The sequence below is a fragment of the Bos grunniens genome, chromosome 10 (assembly GCF_055505025.1).
Source record: "Bos grunniens cultivar Pamir isolate PY7600 chromosome 10, Bosgru_T2T1.0, whole genome shotgun sequence".
In the NCBI taxonomy this organism is placed as follows: Eukaryota; Metazoa; Chordata; class Mammalia; order Artiodactyla; family Bovidae; genus Bos; species Bos grunniens.
In genome coordinates, this window is record NC_141174.1 from 54333568 (window position 1) to 54350343 (window position 16776).

The 16776-nt window shown below is 42.4% G+C and overlaps 1 protein-coding gene across 10 annotated transcripts in view; it reads right to left on the minus strand.

Moving 5' to 3' along the window:
* RORA (RAR related orphan receptor A) overlaps window positions 1-16776 on the minus strand; it is an 809419-nt gene that overhangs the window by 630491 nt on the left and 162152 nt on the right. For 5 of the 10 annotated variants that reach the window (XM_086321296.1, XM_086321290.1, XM_086321297.1 and 2 more), the window contains one exon: window positions 16025-16078. The exons of the other annotated variants lie outside the window; for them this stretch is intronic. In XM_086321296.1, the coding sequence (XP_086177422.1) occupies window positions 16025-16078 (54 nt within the window). The remainder of the gene's footprint in view (window positions 1-16024; window positions 16079-16776) is intronic. 10 annotated transcript variants of the gene reach the window in all.

Consider the following 16776-nt stretch of genomic DNA (forward strand, 5'->3'; position numbering starts at 1 on the left):
AGTTGTGTCCAGCTCTTTGAGAAATCAACTATACTTCAATTTTGAAAACACACACATACACACAAAAGACACAGTCTTCATGGTCTTGCACTTTGTCTGAGTTCATTCAGTTGGCTATGCCACCCTGATCATCCTAAGCTTTCTCTGCTCCTTCCCAGTTCTCTTTTTAAAAACTCGTAAGTCAAAAAAGAGTGGATATATGTATACAGACAGCTGATTCATTTTGCTGTATAGCAGAAACTAACACGACGTTGTAAAAGCAACTGTAATCCAATAAAAATTAATTTTAAAAAAAGCAAAAAAAAATTAAATATTGGGAACCTGAATTTACCCTTTCTGTAGTGAAGTTTAATATGGTGGGTTTTAGTATGTTTTCTGGGTTGGTTTTCATTCAGATTTTCCTTCATCGTTCCTGAGAGCAGTTCCTGAAGCAAGCATGGCTTCCCTGAGTGGCCAGGGCCACTGTGAGGATTAATATTTATTTTGCAGCTTCTGTTTATAGAGCACCTAATGCTATTCAGCAGAAAATCGCTTCATTTCCCGAAGCACGTGTTTTTGTCTGCTTACTCCCCTACCTCGTCCCGGGCAATTTGTGCAGGTGTTTCGGCCTCTTCAGGTGTTTTCAGATATTCAGGTCATCTGCTAGGCCATTATTAGGTCCACCACAAAAAAATAAATTCAGAAAGAAAAAGGCTGCCTCAAAGATTCTAGCTGGTGTTTAAAAACAAAATTTAAATAAAGTACACAGGCAGAAAAGTTTGATCATCCTGAAATATTACCACCCATCAAAATGTCCCCTCCTGTATTTTTAGAACCATGTCAATGACAGTGTAGAATAGCACTGCTAATGTCTATAGGCAACAAATAGAATCATTTGGGTTTGGGAAATGTTTTTTAGAAAAAGTGGCTTTAAATAATTAACATCAGGGCATTCTTCCTCCCTTCTGTGTCTAGTAAAGTAAATACCTCTTGACAGGGAGTATTCCTTTATGGAAGCCCTAACTCCAAACTTCAAGTTCAAGGTAACTGCACTATTATTAAAAAGTGTACTTCAAATACAATGTTTCAGAAAATCATACTGTTTATAACAACAAATATTCAATTAATGTTACCAACTTAATTGCATTAAAAGATTCATGTACTACTACTATCTTTGGAAAAAAAGTAAAGGAAAAGAAAAATACTAAGAAGGAAAGCAGAAAAATAAAAGAACTAATCAAGAAAACGGAGGCCAGTTTTGGACAGTAAACTACTAACTGGCTGGCTCCTACATTAGACACTTTTATCTGAGTTTTCTGATTTAGCCTAAATACTATAGTAGGTATCAACAACCTTGTATCAAATGAAGAAAACAAGGTTCAGAGAGACTAAGTGTCTTGCCCAAGGGCAACAGCTCTCACATAGAAAAGCCAGAACTTCTATCTGGGTCTCTCTGAATCCCATGTTCCTTTCTTCATTCACAATGACTCTCAAACTGGAGACAAGAAGGGGAGAAATTAAAGCCTGATCCATCCAAGACAACAAAATCTAGGATTACTCAGAGACATTGAATTAACCATATTTTGAGTAAATATGTGTTTTCCAGCCATTGGATCAACTATGATGTGATTCAGACTGGCTTTTCTGAAAGCCAAAGATACCAGATGGACCGTCTTTCAATCTGGTGTTTTTGTCATTTAAACATGGTCCTAGAAATCAAAACAAATAGAAACATAAAAATCTTTTTTTTTTTAAATATGGGCAATCTGTCCCCCAGAGTAAAGACAAAGAATGACAAACAGTTACCAAAACCAGTCCTATAAGAGATTAGGCCTAAATCTATGATGAACCTAGACAGTGTATTAAAAAGCAGAGACATCACTTTTCCAGCAAAGGTCTGTCTAGTCAAGCTATGGTTTTTCCAGTAGTCATTTACAGATGTGAGAGTTGGACCATAAAGAAGGCTGAATGCCGAAGAATCAGTGCTTTTGAATTGTGGTGCTGGAGAAGACTTTCGGAGAAGGCAATGGCACTCCACTCCAGTACTCTTGCCTGGAAAATCCCATGGATGGAGGACCCTGGTGGGCTGCAGTCCATGGGGTCACTAAGAGTCGGACACGACTGAGCGACTTCATTTTCACACATTGGAGAAAGAAATGGCAACCCACTCCAGTATTCTTGCCTGGAGAATCCCAGGGACAGGGGAGCCTGGCAGGCTGCCATCTATGGGGTCGCACAGAGTCGGACACGACTGAAGCAACTTAGAAGCAGCAGCAGCAGAAGACTTTTGAGAGTCCCTTGGACAGCAAGGCAATCAAACCAGTTAATCCAAAAGGAAACCAATCCTGAATATTCATTGAAAGGACTGATGCTGAAGCTCCAATATTTTGGCCACCGGATGCAAAGAGCTGACTCACTGGAAAAGACCCTGAAGCTAGGAAAGATTAAGGGCAGGAGGAGAAGGGGGCGACAGAGGATGAGATGGTCAGATGACATCACCGCTTCAATGGACATGAGTTTGAACAAACTCCAGGAGATAGTGAAGGATTGGGAAGACCAGTGTGCTGCAGTCCACGGGACTGCAAAGAGTTGGACAGGACTTAGTGATTGAACAACGAACAACAACCATGAAGAAAGGCAGTCACCCCTCCAGTTTCCTTCTGCAAGAGAGTCATCAATCACTACTTCTGCTGTGTGGAGATAAAGGTCCCCTGACGTGGGCATCCAGAGGGCTTCTGACAGTACTTGGCCTGCTCCACCTTTCCATCTGCCTTCCCTTGTGCCCCCTGACTTTTCCAGGTATGTCACAAAAAAGCAACAATGCCTTTAATAATCTATACTTGACAAGACTGGAAATTAACCTTTTAGTGAAATCTTTCACATTGAATGTGAAACAACAGAAGCAGTGGTGATGTGACATTTTTGGTAGGTGAGCACATCAAAGGCGCCTGCCTCCAACCATCTCCCTGAACACCCAAGGGTATCTCTGGCTGCCACGTCTCCTTAGTCTCGACAGGCGCAAAGCAGAGAGGAAGGAAGCCTAAGCAAGTTCGCCGGATCCTCCACACAAAAGGAAGGTATTTCAACCCACTTCTACTTCAATCTTATGCACTTCATTATGCCTGGCTTTTTAACATTTAGGTAAAAAAGGGAAAGACAGGATGAAAGATAAAAAACATTATTTCTGACTGCCAAGCCCCCAAATGCAGAAATACATGGACACGTGACTTCAAACCCCTACACATTCCACCTTAATCTTTCTGCTGGCAGTTTTCAGAATGATCATGTTTAGTATTTTCTGTTGGGAAGGCAAGTGCCTTCAGCATTTCTTCAGATGTCAAGAAGCATTTTAAAACTGAAAGCACATGAAATCCGGAATCAGCTCATAACACTGTCATATAATAATGAAAGAACAAATAATTATGCTCATCTCTAAGATGCCCATGTTCTTGCATCCCCATAGTTAGCGTCTAAGGGCCACAGTGAGTCACACACGTGTTCAGTTCAGTCGCTCAGTCGTGTCTGACTCTTTGCAACCCCATGAATCACAGCACGCCAGGCCTCCCTGTCCATCACCAACCCCTGGAGTTCACTCAGACTCAAGTCCATCGAGTCAGTGATGCCATCCAGCCATCTCATCCTCTGGCATCCCCTTCTCCTCCTGCCCCCAATCCCTCCCAGCATCAGAGTCTTTTCCAATGAGTCAGCTCTTCACACGAGGTGGCCAAAGTACTGGAGTTTCAGCTTTAGCATCATTCCCTCCAAAGAAATCCTAGGGCTGATCTCCTTCAGAGTGGACTGGTTGGATCTCCTTGCAGTCCAAGGGACTCTCAAGAGTCTTCTCCAACACCACACTTCAAAAGCATCAATTCTTCGGCGCTCAGCCTTCTTCACAGTCCAACTCTCACATCCATACATGACCACAGGAAAAACCATAGCCTTGACTAGATGAACCTTTGTTGGCAAAGTAATGTCTCTGCTTTTGAATATGCTATCTAGGTTGGTCATAACTTTCCTTCCAAGGAGTAAGCATATTTTAATTTCATGGCTGCAGTCACCATCTGCAGTGATTTTGGAGCCCCCCAAAATAAAGTCTGCCACTGTTTCCACTGTTTCCCCATCTATTTCCCATGAAGTGATGGGACCAGATGCCATGATCTTCGTTTTCTGAATGTTGAGCTTTGAGCCAACTATTTCACTCTCCACTTTCACTTTCATCAAGAGTCTTTTTAGTTCCTCTTCACTTTCTGCCATAAGGGTGGTGTCATCTGCATATCTGAGGTTATTGATATTTCTCCCAGCAATCTTGATTCCAGCTTGTGTTTCTTCCAGTCCAGCATTTCTCATGATGTACTCTGTATATAAGTTAAATAAGCAGGGTGACAATATACAGCCTTGACGTACTCCTTTTCCTATTTGGAACCAGTCTGTTGTTCCATGTCCAGTTCTAACTGTTGCTTCCTGACCTGCATACAGATTTCTCAAGAGGCAGATCAGGTGGTCTGGTATTCCCATCTCTTTCAGAATTTTCCACAGTTTATTGTGATCCACATAGTCAAAGGCTTTGGCATAGTCAATAAAGCAGAAATAGATGTTTTTCTGGAACTCTCTTGCTTTTTCCATGATCCAATGGATGTTGGCAATTTGATCTCTGGCTCCTCTGCCTTTTCTAAAACCAAAAAAAGTTCTAAAACTTTTCTACACACACGTGTAGAAACCTCCAGTTTCTCTCCCCTGTCACTTTCCTTAATACCAGAAACACAGGAGAAGAAACCACACACAAGATATTGATCTTTGTACAAGGTCACCTTCAGGACCCATCACTGACAGAGCAGTCATTAGGCTAATAATAGACATTTGGGACTCTACAGTTCTGAGAATTTCTCTCTTCATTCATGGATCAAACCAAAACACTAGTTAAAATAGACCACCATGGATGGGGAAACTTGAAGGATGCTTGATTAGTTCTGAACAAAGTTTAAGGAGAGATTCAGTCACAGATTTAGGTACTAAGGGTTTCAAGGGCACTTCTTCCATGAGTGTGGTTTGTTCCTGACTGGATAGTGTGTTTCCTGTTTTTCAATTCTGCCCCCTTATGGCTAGAGCAGTCAGGGAGGCCTCACAGAGGAGAACTTCAACTGGACCATGGCTGGGGCGGTGGGTAGGCTGTGGTGGGGGGGGGGAGTGGGGGCGTGGATCTGGCGCCCTGGTAGGAAACAGCAAGAACAGAGGAGAGGACAAGGTATGAGGAAGGAGAAAGCATTACCTGGAGGGTCCGTGTTTAGAGAGGGGAGATGAAGGTCAGACAGGCACGTGAACCAGACAGGAGGTTGGGCTAAGGTTCAGAGTTCATTCCCAAAGCCACAGGGCACTTCCAGGGCTTCTCAGCACCTCTTAACTGTTTGCTGAATGGCTAAATGTGCAGGAGACGCAAGTTCAGGAGGAAGGACATGTCTGAAGGCACATTACTCTTGCTGCCAGGTCTGGGATGGATGTGAACGGAGTTGGTCCATGGGCAGGAAACAGGGAACATGACGTAGGTAAGTGGGAGAAAGGCCCTGTTTCAGGCAGTGGCAGAAGAGAGCCAGGTGGATGATTTTAGGAAAGTCAGGAAGGTTGCAGACGAATAGAATATCAAAGGGTGAGACTGGGAAGAGAGGACAAAATTGTGGGTAACTGGGTGATTACACCGAGGAGACCAGAAGAATAATGACAGCATCGAAACACAGAGTTCATGGTCACTGGGCCCTGGCTTCCAGGTCTATCACTTTGTATTTTAACCAGATAAAACACCTTGCATTATCATTAGTCAGTGTTGTCCATTAGACAATAATCTAGACAAGGACAAAGCCTGCATCTTACTTGCCTTCATCTGTTCCAAGTTTTGGAAGCACAATATCTGACACAAAAGAGTTCAGATGTTCAAAAAATACTAGCAAGTACAGGAGACTCTGTTTTGGAGAATGATGAAGTTGTCAAAAATCAGGTGAGTTTGTAGTGACGAAGCATTTCCCTAGCCATGACTAATGGTGACATTGGGGATAGAGAGGCTGTCTCTGACTTCTTTCATAACTATGGGCCTTCTCCTGACTAGAAATATCCAGTTACTCCTGCATCTTCCCTCCTAATGTCTATCAGGGGCATCCTTTGTTTTCTAAGGTGCAGATGAATATTCTGGCTATCAGGACACACCCTTCTCCTGGAAGAACACAGAGGAGATGAAAAAGCCAGTAACTGAACCTCAAGGGTGCCTGCATCTTGGCAGCAGGAAGAGAAAGATAATCTAGTTGTTTTAAGGAACTCAGACCAACCAAGATTCATGCCTATGGAAGGAAACACTTAAAATGCTGACCACCTGAACCACTGGACCTCAGAAGATGCTCACTGCATACCTCAGAGTGATGCTTACTCAGCTATAAATCCTATTTCTCATGGCTTTGAAGGCTAGTTCACTTTCTGATTCCCTGCCTACCAAAGAGTTATTCATTTTTATTAATTTATTTATTTTTGGCTGTGGTGGGCCTTCATTGCCGTGCAGGCTTTTCTCAAGTTGCAGCAAGCAGGCGGCTATTCTCTAGTCGTGTGTGGGCTTCTCATCGTGGTGGCTTCTCCTGCTGCAGAGCACAGGCTCGAGGGCAGCGTGTGGGCTCAGTGGTTGTGGCTCCCGGGCTCTACAGCACAGGCTCGTAGTTGTGGTTCACAGGCTTAGTTTTTCCTCAGCATGTGGAATCTTCCCAGATCAGAAACTGAACCTATGACTCCTGCATAGGCAGGCGGATTCTTTACCACTGAGCTACCACAGAAACCCACCAAAGAGTTATTCAAATGTGCCTATTTACTACAAGACCATTGTATGAGCAATTGCATGTTTGTGTCTGGAGGAACGGAAGTTTGCAGTTACCTTCTTTACTTCATTCAATATCTGCTTTGAGATATGTTATTCTGATTTCTATCAACAGAAACCTTTCCTTCATAGGAAAATCAGAGCTCAGGATTTCCTACTACCTATGCTGCTGCTGCTGCTGCTAAGTCGCTTCAGCCATGTCCGATTCTGTGCGACCCCATAGACGGCAGCCCACCAGGCTCCCCCTATCCCTGGGATTCTCCAGGCAAGAATACTGGAGTGGGGTGCCATTGCCTTCTCCACCTACTACCTATGGCATATAATAAAAGATTCTTCATCGCAATTTTCTTTACCTGTCCCCTAATAGGGCTTCCCTTGTGGCTCAGCTGCTAAAGAATCCGCCTGCAATGCGGGAGACCTGGGTTCGATCCCTAAGTTAGGAAGATCCTCTAGAGAAGGGAAAGGCTACCCACTCCAGTAATCTGGCCTGGAGAATTCCATGGACTGTATAGTCCACAGGGTCGCAAAGAGTCAGACACGACTGAGCGATTTTCACTTAACTTAATAGGGATCAGTCGAAAAGCTGAGCCAAGGACAGATGGTATCGAAGAGAAAAATTAAAGTAGACACAAAGCCCTCGTTTGAGCAGCCAATAACTCTAATCAAGAGAAGGGGATTTGGTTACATTCAATAAACCAGTCCATAAAATATAAAAGATGGATCAAAAACCCTTCTGCATTTGAAAAAAAACAACAATGCCCTTCTGATAAGTGCCACCCAATGATTAGTTCCATGGAGGCAGATGTCTGTATTATTATCTGATTAATCCGAATCACCTATTGCAGAGTATAGCTCCAGAGAGGTACCCCATTACTACTTGGTGAGTGAAGAGACTGTAAACTAATTCCTTGCAGAGAGAGGCAAATTTCACCTTTCCCAGGCTCTCCCCCTACCATAGCTGGCATCACACTGTGTCAAGTGAGCACGTGATAATCATGCTGGTCCTCTGGCATCCACACCCCTGTCTCACTGTTCTCCTGGCCCACTTCCCCTCCCCATGGTGCTCTGTCTACGTCAATGCACTGTAGGAGCCCCTTCTCCCTGGCCCTGTCCCAAGTGGCTGCCATGACAACCCACCCTAACAGCAGGCACTTGACAAGGGCCTTCCCCTCCACCTCAGGACAGGAGGCAGTGTGGAGACCCTGAGACCCACAGGAGGGGAGGAAATGAGGAAATCCCATCCCCAGTTGCCATCACCTCCCTTGGTCAGACTGCTCAGGGAAAGCGGGGACTCTGTCTCTGGGGTTTCCACTTTTCCATCCCAACAGCCTGTGGGAGAAACAGGATGCATCAGTGGTCATATCACCTAAATTCTTTTTATTAAAACAAGCAAAATGGCTAAAATCCAGCATCCTAGATAATTTCAATATCCAGCCTGAATCTAAAGGCAGGTATCCCTGAAGTCTTTATGAGGCACGAGGTGCTATTTTCCGCCCCCAACCCAGAATTTGGCATTGAAGGACAAGGCAAGAAGTGAAGTCAAGGTGCGGGTAGCAGGCATATCTCTCATGTGTGAGGATAGGCAGCATGGTTGCTGTTATTGGGTGTGGTTGGCACCTGGTACACAGCCTTCTTGTCTCATTCCTCACTCTAAGGTATCATTCTCTGACTAAGGTTCCTTCCTATGCATAAGCCCTTTATGATTTATTCATCCCACTTATATTGAAAATAATTCAAATTTACATAGCCTTTCTCTAAATTTCAAGAGTTTAAAGGAAATTTAAGCTACTGCTTTAGCTGCTGGGCAGAAAGGGACTGCAAAGAGTAAGGCATTATGCATCAGTGCATCAGCACCTTGGTACTCAATAAATGGTGGTGGCGGTGGTGGTTCAGTCGCTAAGTCGTGTCTGACTCTTGTCACTCCATGGACTGTAGTCCACCAGGCTCCTCTGTCCATGGGATTATCCAGGCAAGAATACTGGAGTGAGTTGCCATTTCCTTCTCCAGGGGATCTTCCCGACCCAGGAATCGAAGCCAGGTCTCCTGCACTACAGGCAGATTCTTTACCAACTGAGCTATAAGGGAAGCCCAACACTAAATGAATAAATGTTAATGAGTTAAATAGAAATACTAGAAGTGAAGCCAGCACCCTGCACCAAGGGCACTGTCCCCTCTTTACTAGGTCTTAGTTCCTAAATCCTGAGACGGCACCAGAGTAACGCCATGGCAACAACAGGGACAAAGTCACTTGCCCACACAACACTGCTGTTGTTGTGTTTGGCCAAACCTTGGGCAATGCTTCCCACTTCTTGAGTCTTTCTCAATCCTCTCCTCAAGATCCAGTTCTATTTCCCTAAGGCCTCCTGTCCTTAGGGACTTCCCGCTTCTCGACAGCGCTGCACAGTTGATTCACCTCATGTGGAATTTAAAATCAGAATAAGCACCCCTTTTACTTTCTGAGAAAAGGTGTGAGGTTTGGGTGATAAAGCCTCAGGAGAGCCATGCAGTGGCTTCCAGCCAGTCATGCTGATGATCCCCATCTCTATACCCAACCGAGTGGCCCAGATACCAGTGAAAGAAAGAAAAGTCATTACTTCTGCTCCCTTGGCTGGAAAGGGGCATTTCTCTGGACTGGTGTTCCCCTGGAGAGGCCTCTGGGGGTCCTGAAAATCAGGTCTGTTTAAGAATATGAACCACTCTAAACCAGCATCCTGCAAAAGCTTACAAGGTCAGCAGAGAGCAGTGGGGAGGGGCTGTGCTGGCCGGGATGGAGGCAGGGAAGAGGTCTCAGAGGAGGAGACCTGGAGCAGAATGTTGAAAAAAGAAGGAGTGAACCCAGTAGAGAAGATCCAAGAGGGCACTTCAGGCAGAGGGAACAGCCTGGATAAAGGCTCTGCACGTTTGTGACCACTGCTTCTTCGATGAGCAGCCTTCAGCCATTTGCAGGCAGTAGGTGCATTTCACGTGTGTATTTTGCATTTGGTGGCCCCATGGCATTGCTACCTGGAGTGATGGCAGTGGCATCCCCTTTTATCTCCTTCATATGTAGGGCAGGGATAGGAGTTCTGTGTCTACAGGGAAATAGTCTCCATCCTTGAGGGTGAGTGTTTCTACGCTTACTACCAAGGTCCGAGGACACGCTCCCTTCAAAAAGCCTGTGATAAAGTAAAACAAGGTATCCCACTTCAGGTGAGTTCTCCTTCCATACTGGACTCTTCTAATTTAACACAATCGTCTGAAAGCAACAGAATTTACAAAGCTTGGGTATCTCACCCAAGACAAAGATCCACAAACAGACCGTAATGTAAAAAGGTCAGGAGTGGGCACTCAGATCAGACACGTTCACCGGTGTGCTTGCTGACCTGCAGGACACATCTGTGAGCACCAGGGTGGCCACGCAAAGCCCAGCAATCATGACACACCATTCAATGGCGCCGCTGACAACAAAGCTCCCCTTAGAGACCAACGAGTATAGTATCCAATGCCTTCATGTGTGGAGCTGCTATTGTCCCTAAATAAAAATTCAAGTTCCACAGAAAAAGAGATTCCCTTCATCATGGGTTATCTTATTTCACAAAAAAGAAGCTTGTTAAGAAAGATGGGCATGGAAGGAGACAGGGAGAAGACAGCCACAGCCCCATGAGACAATACTATAGAGTATTTACACCTATCAGTGTAACCTGATAATGCAAAAGTTGTGTCATTCAGAACCTGGTGTAAATGTTGAGCACACTTTATATTGTATTATATAAATGTAAAGAGTAATTCAGATAATGTTCCCTGGCCTTGTATTTGTACAAAAGAGAATTTTTGTACATCAACATAGTCAACTAATAGTTTGGTAAAATAAAAGAATAGCCTGGAATCAGATTGGCCTAATTGAAATCTTTGGTCTCCTATTTACTAGTTGTATGTCCTTGGAAAATCTTCAATGTTTCAAAAGCCTCATCTTTAAAATGGGGATCTTCACCCTCACAGGCCTGCTGAGAGGCTGAGACGGTTAATGTATACCAAGTGTTTAATGCACTGTCTGGCACATGGCATGCGATCAATAAATATTAACTATTATGAGTATAAAAGAGTAGGAACATTAAATGATACCTTTTCAACTTAAGAATCCTAGGTGATTCCAAACTGAGTTTCCTATGAGAACAGTAAAAAAATAAGCCAGTATTGCTTCTTTGGTTGCTCAGTGGTAAAGAATACACCTGCCAATTCAGGAGACGTAGGTTCGATCCCTGGTCTGTGAAAATCCCCTGGAGAAGGAAATGGCAACCCACTGCAGTATTCTTGCCTGGGAAATCCCATGGACAGAGGAGCCTGGTGGGCCACAGTCCATGGGATGGCAAAAGAGTTGGACACAATTTAGTGCCTAAACAACAACAAAACAACAACGAAATTGCAAAATAAAGTAAGAACATGTTGGCCTACATGTTAAACTATGGAAAACACTGGGAAAGTCAACTTTAGTCCTGGTCCTGAACTACCTTTCTGTATTGGGCCTTCCACTAGGTTCAGAATAAGCTTTGGTAGAATTACTGCGGGATAATGCCTCAAACCCCTTCCAGCCATAACATCCTGGAGTCAACCTTCAGGGCAGCTGTGATGGCAAAGGTCAACTCAGTACATTTCATAAACCATAATTAGAGGACAGTGTGATGGGGCCTATTGGCTGTGTTATGTAATTAGCCTTCTGCCTCAAGGGAGGGAGTGCCTGTGTACAATTATGCAATCACATTCCGAAAGGAAAGGCACTAAGGCACATCAAATCACAAAGAAAAACAACTCTCATTCCTTGGAGCCACAGTTTCCACCTAGGAATGCTGTCCAGGTAATTTGAGTCTGCACCTTCTTAGCACCAAATATTTGAACAGCTCTTTATTTTTGTAATACCTGGTAATACAAAGGGCACATTTACATGGCCCGTTCTTATTGGCTTTATATTAAACTGGAGAGCTATAGCCCATTATACCTGTGCTGTAACCTGGTACCTCCCGCTTAGCCTAAAATCCTAGTGCAAACTTTACGGTTTTTAAACTTTGGAGTATGTAAGATTCACCTAGGGAGCTTGTTAAAAATGCAGACCCTCTCCCTCCATACTGATTCTTCAGGTCTACTGTGGAGCCCAGTGATGTGCCATTTTCACAGCCTCCCCAGATTCTCGACATGAGTGATGCCTCTGCAAAAAGCACTCTAAGACTCATTTTGAGTAGCTTTGGGGAGACCATGTAAGTGGCTGAGCAACCATCACCACCGAAACTGAGACTTGTGCACTTCACCTCACCATCAGGTAGCAAGAAAAACTAAAACACCATCTGTCCATCTCCTTTCCTGGCACAGAAGTGGAACTGTAGAAATTTCCAAGATTTAAAACAACTTGGGAGCACTGCCTGAACCTCTTTATCGTTTTCAAAACCTTCATCCCATCCATTCTCAACTTCTTAGATGAAGGGTATCAGATACATCTATTTGCTCTTGCAAAATATTTAAAATCCCTTAGCTCCTTTATCCCTTCCCAAACCTTCCTTGGCTTCGTTAGGTTGTTCTTAAGGTATATTGGTCCAGCTACAGATCTAGTATAAATGGCCAGAGACATGTTTTTGATTTTGATCCCAACACCCTCCACAATTACACCCAGCCTGCCTTTTGGACCATAACCACAATTTGGTCAGTCTTCAGAGAACTGTCCACAGTAACATGTAAACCCATTTACTGGGTTATCACCTATAATTCTGGCTGCTCACCTCCAAGTGCAATTTGAGTTATCTTTTCCATGTGCTTTGTTTATACAGATGCTCTTTGGCTTCTTTTCTGCACACATGGCTCATGTCAGATCAGTATTTCACTATTACATCCAGAAGTTTCACTACACACAAGATTACATAAAAGCGAACAAATGGACCAGCGTCTAGAGGCCTGTACTGTTTATAATCTTCATTCAAAGAAATGACATTGTCTATCTACCCATTGTTTCCTGTCTCTGAGATAATCTCCACCCTTGAGACTGTTTCCTCTGATACCATGTTCATTAACAATTGTAGGAGGAGGACATATCTGGAAAAATGTGCTATGTCAATTGCATTTATTCACCAAATTCTCATGACAATTGCTCAATTGTTCCAGGTTCTTTGACATCTTAGCCTTGACTCCAGCTTACCGAGTATTTAATTGTGCTGTGCATTTAAGTCTGCAAGCAAGGCTGAGTAAGTGTTGCCCATTGTCCTGTAAGCCTGAGTCATTCATTCAGTCAATACAGACCTTTCTGGGAAAAATGAGATTACCTCACCCACATCAAGAGTCTTAGCTTTTGGGAACGACCACACTCAAGTATGTACCTATCTGTGCAGTCCAGTTCTTCAGTGTAGCTCACTTAGCCCTGGATTTACAGCCCATCACCCTATAAAGCAACAAAATTATATTGGGCACCCAAACAGTTAAAGCCTTTCCCCTACTGACTAAGATGCAGAAACAAGTACTCTTGAAAAAACAAAGAGAAATTAGTCTGATAATGAAAAACCACTGAAAGCAATTTACAAACCATTTCCCCTGACAGTATATAAACTGTTAATATAATGTACATAATTCAGGGTCGGTCCTTTTTGGATTCCTCCCTTCTAATCATTCATCTTTCTAGCAGCAATACTGACACCTGAATCTTTTCTCATAGTTTCAGAAGGATATATGGTAGCAAACATAACTATGCATTGAATGAAGCTAATGGTTTGTATTGTTTATTCAATGGAAATGTCTCTTGTAATTAAAAATAAAGGTTGATCAAGCAACTGTGAAACCAAATATTCACAGAATCCAAACACTTGTGCAAAGCCTAAATTGGTGCTCTGCACTTTTAAATAAACAAACTAGGGGATCACCACAAATAAAAGGGAACTTAAGTGGTAAAACTACTATTTCCTTAAAAAACTATGCAAGCCAAGAAAGAAGTTTTGCAAAATAAAATTGAGTGGAGGCTATAATAAAGGGGGAGCCCTGATATCCCAAAGAAGAGAAAAGCAAAAAGAAATTTCAGAAAGGATAACAAATTAGTTTAGCAAAGTCACAATGAGCGAGGGCAGACACAAATAAAGGCAGAGGATGCAGCGTCCAAGCAAAGAGGAAGGGGCGAGTGGAAACAGCTGGAATTGTTCAGCTGTGTCAACATTCGGCTGTTTCACAGATTGACTAGCAAAGTGTCATCTGAAACCAATTACATTCCCAAAACCCCACGGACCCAGTTCATAACATTGATTAATCCACATTGTGAAAAAATCCCCAAGCAAGACTAGAACAGCTGTCAGCCCTTGGAGCTCAAAACACACACACACACACACACAAAACAGCAATTGCTTAAGAAAAAGAAAGGAAGAAAAAGCTCCTCTTGAAATTTTAGGGGTTTTTCAGAAGGTATGCCTACTGAAATAGAATATAGATTTAAAACCGCTTCTACCAGTGCCTGTTTGAGAACAAACGACTATAATTAGAAAAGCAGGGGTTACATTAAAATAAACCGAAAGTCCATTCCCAAAATCAGAATGAGCTGCCTCCAAGTCTAGAATACCTTGTGTCTTTTTGCTCCTTTTTGGGTATAACACTACGCATTTCATTTTTCTTAAGTGCTTTTCTTCCTTCTCATTATCTTAAATGCATTGCTCCCATCAAAATATATATTTAATATATTTTCTAATCAAGACATTTTTAATACTTCTGTCACATTTCACAAAGGGAGAAGTAAACACAAAGTCCTTGATTTGCAAACATGCAGCTTGTTCTTGAGTCGAATATACAAACGGCCACCACACCCCTGCCACGCCTCCTCTCCTTGTATGGGAGCCTGTTACGGTTTTCACGAAGCTTTGGCCCTGCCTCTGGAGACAGCAGGGTTAGATATCCAGCCACCAGGCACACAGAGGTGACCTGGACACTACATAAATGGCTATGAAAGGCCTTAAGAAGTTCCAATTTTGTACTTGGTCTGCAATCTCCACAGTGATACCATAGAAGCTGTAAAAGTCTGACATCCTTTGGATGGATTTTTTTTCTGCCCACAGAAATAAAATATAGGCTTACTCATTTGTTCACTCATTCAGCAAACATTTGTTGAATGTTTACTCTATACCCAATACTGGGTTTCAGCATTCACTTTTTATATATGTGCAAAAGCACTGAAAGTTTTAGTGACCTGGGTGACCTGCCTAAGGCCATACAAAGAGATTGTGCTCCAGTCTGGACTCAAACCCAAAGCCACCTGATATCTAATTCAGTTCTCTTTCTAAAAAACCATGTTACTACATTATGCTTAACATAGATTTTCATAAGCTAGATAGGGAGTCCCCAAAGCAAGCAAAATATAGTTCCTACAGGGGAATGCATTCCAAGTTACAAAAAACGGTACAAATAGGACTTTAAGGACATAAGCAGTTCATATATTCAGATTACACTCTAATTTTGCTCTTTTCCTTTCTAAGTATCCCATTAGTAATCTAATGGTCTCCTGTTGAAATGCCACTCTGTAAATTTTATGAAACTGAAGTATGCCTTTGATACACGGATCCTTTTGCTTGTGTTTCATAGACTAATCTCTATTACTAGAATTCACTTTTTCTCTGTAACTCAGACCTTTCAGAGAAATACCAACCTTCATTCCATTGGTATATCCTTGGATTTAAAAAACAAAGGAAAGCAAACAAACCACAATTTACTGTCAGGCAAAGGAACCTCGGCTTATTCTTTGGATTTCAGAATTGGAAGGCCAACATTAACAACAGCAACTTATTTCAGATATAAAGAAGTCATGTTACTAAATACTGTTCTTCAAACCATAACATTCTCCAAGCTTTGCAGTAGGTAACACCTACACTGGGTTTTGTAGGACTTAAGCAAGTCCAAAAAAGTAATTGGGGTGGAGGCAGGACAAAAACAGAGCAATAAGAAAGTCTCTAGACAGACTCTCTAATTCTTTTCACTATTTTTTTTCACTCTAGAGGATATTTATAATTATTGTTTTTTAAATGCTTGTGATGCCACAGATAACGAACACCAACTGCTCCCCACAGAACTCTTACTACAGTACATGTTTATAAGAGCAAATTATTGTTTATACACAGATAGGATTATAAATGAGGGGAAGAACATTACAAATTACATGTTATTGAAAAAAAGCCAGAACATTTCCATTTCTTGCTTTTCATGAAAAAACATCATTACCTGGATCATGCCGCCTTCTCTCAGTTCCCTCACTGGACACTGGCATGGATAACCCTACAAGATTAGAGTAGTAAGTTTATGTTTTTATGATATGATTTTAGAACACAGGGTAATACCCACAGTGATAGGAGCAAAATCACTCACATTTCCATATTTCAAACTACTCTACGAATCATTGCAATAGAAAGATTTTAACTTTAAGTGCTGGACAAAGAGATCATCCGTCCCGAGAACTACATACATCTAGGACCTTCAAATAAATCCCTCCTAAAAGGCTGATCTTTTAACATTTAGAACTGAATCTTAAAAGAACCTGAATGAAGTTTTGTACAAAATGGGGTCTTTTCTCTGCACATTTAGATTAATAAAAAGTGATATTGTTTTTACTTTCTTATCAATAGTATCTACTTTATAATGTGAGCTCTGCTCCTGGAAATAGTATTTTTGTGAACTAACATAGGGTCAACTTATGTATCTACCTCAGGCTACCATATGACCTTAGAGAGGACTGAGAGACCACAGAAGCAGCATCTTTCTATTTGGTTCTAATACTATTTTCAGGATTAAATGAGTTAATACACATAAAGTCCTCAAAACAGGTTATGGACCATAGTAAAAGTCTTGGAATGATGTTACATGTTCAGTGTTTCCACTCCACTGGAGTTCCAGGAATCTACACCTGGGCAGGCCCAAAGTGGTTCTGCAGCAAATGAACGGAAGACTTTTTTAAGGTATGGCTTCCGATCCACTTC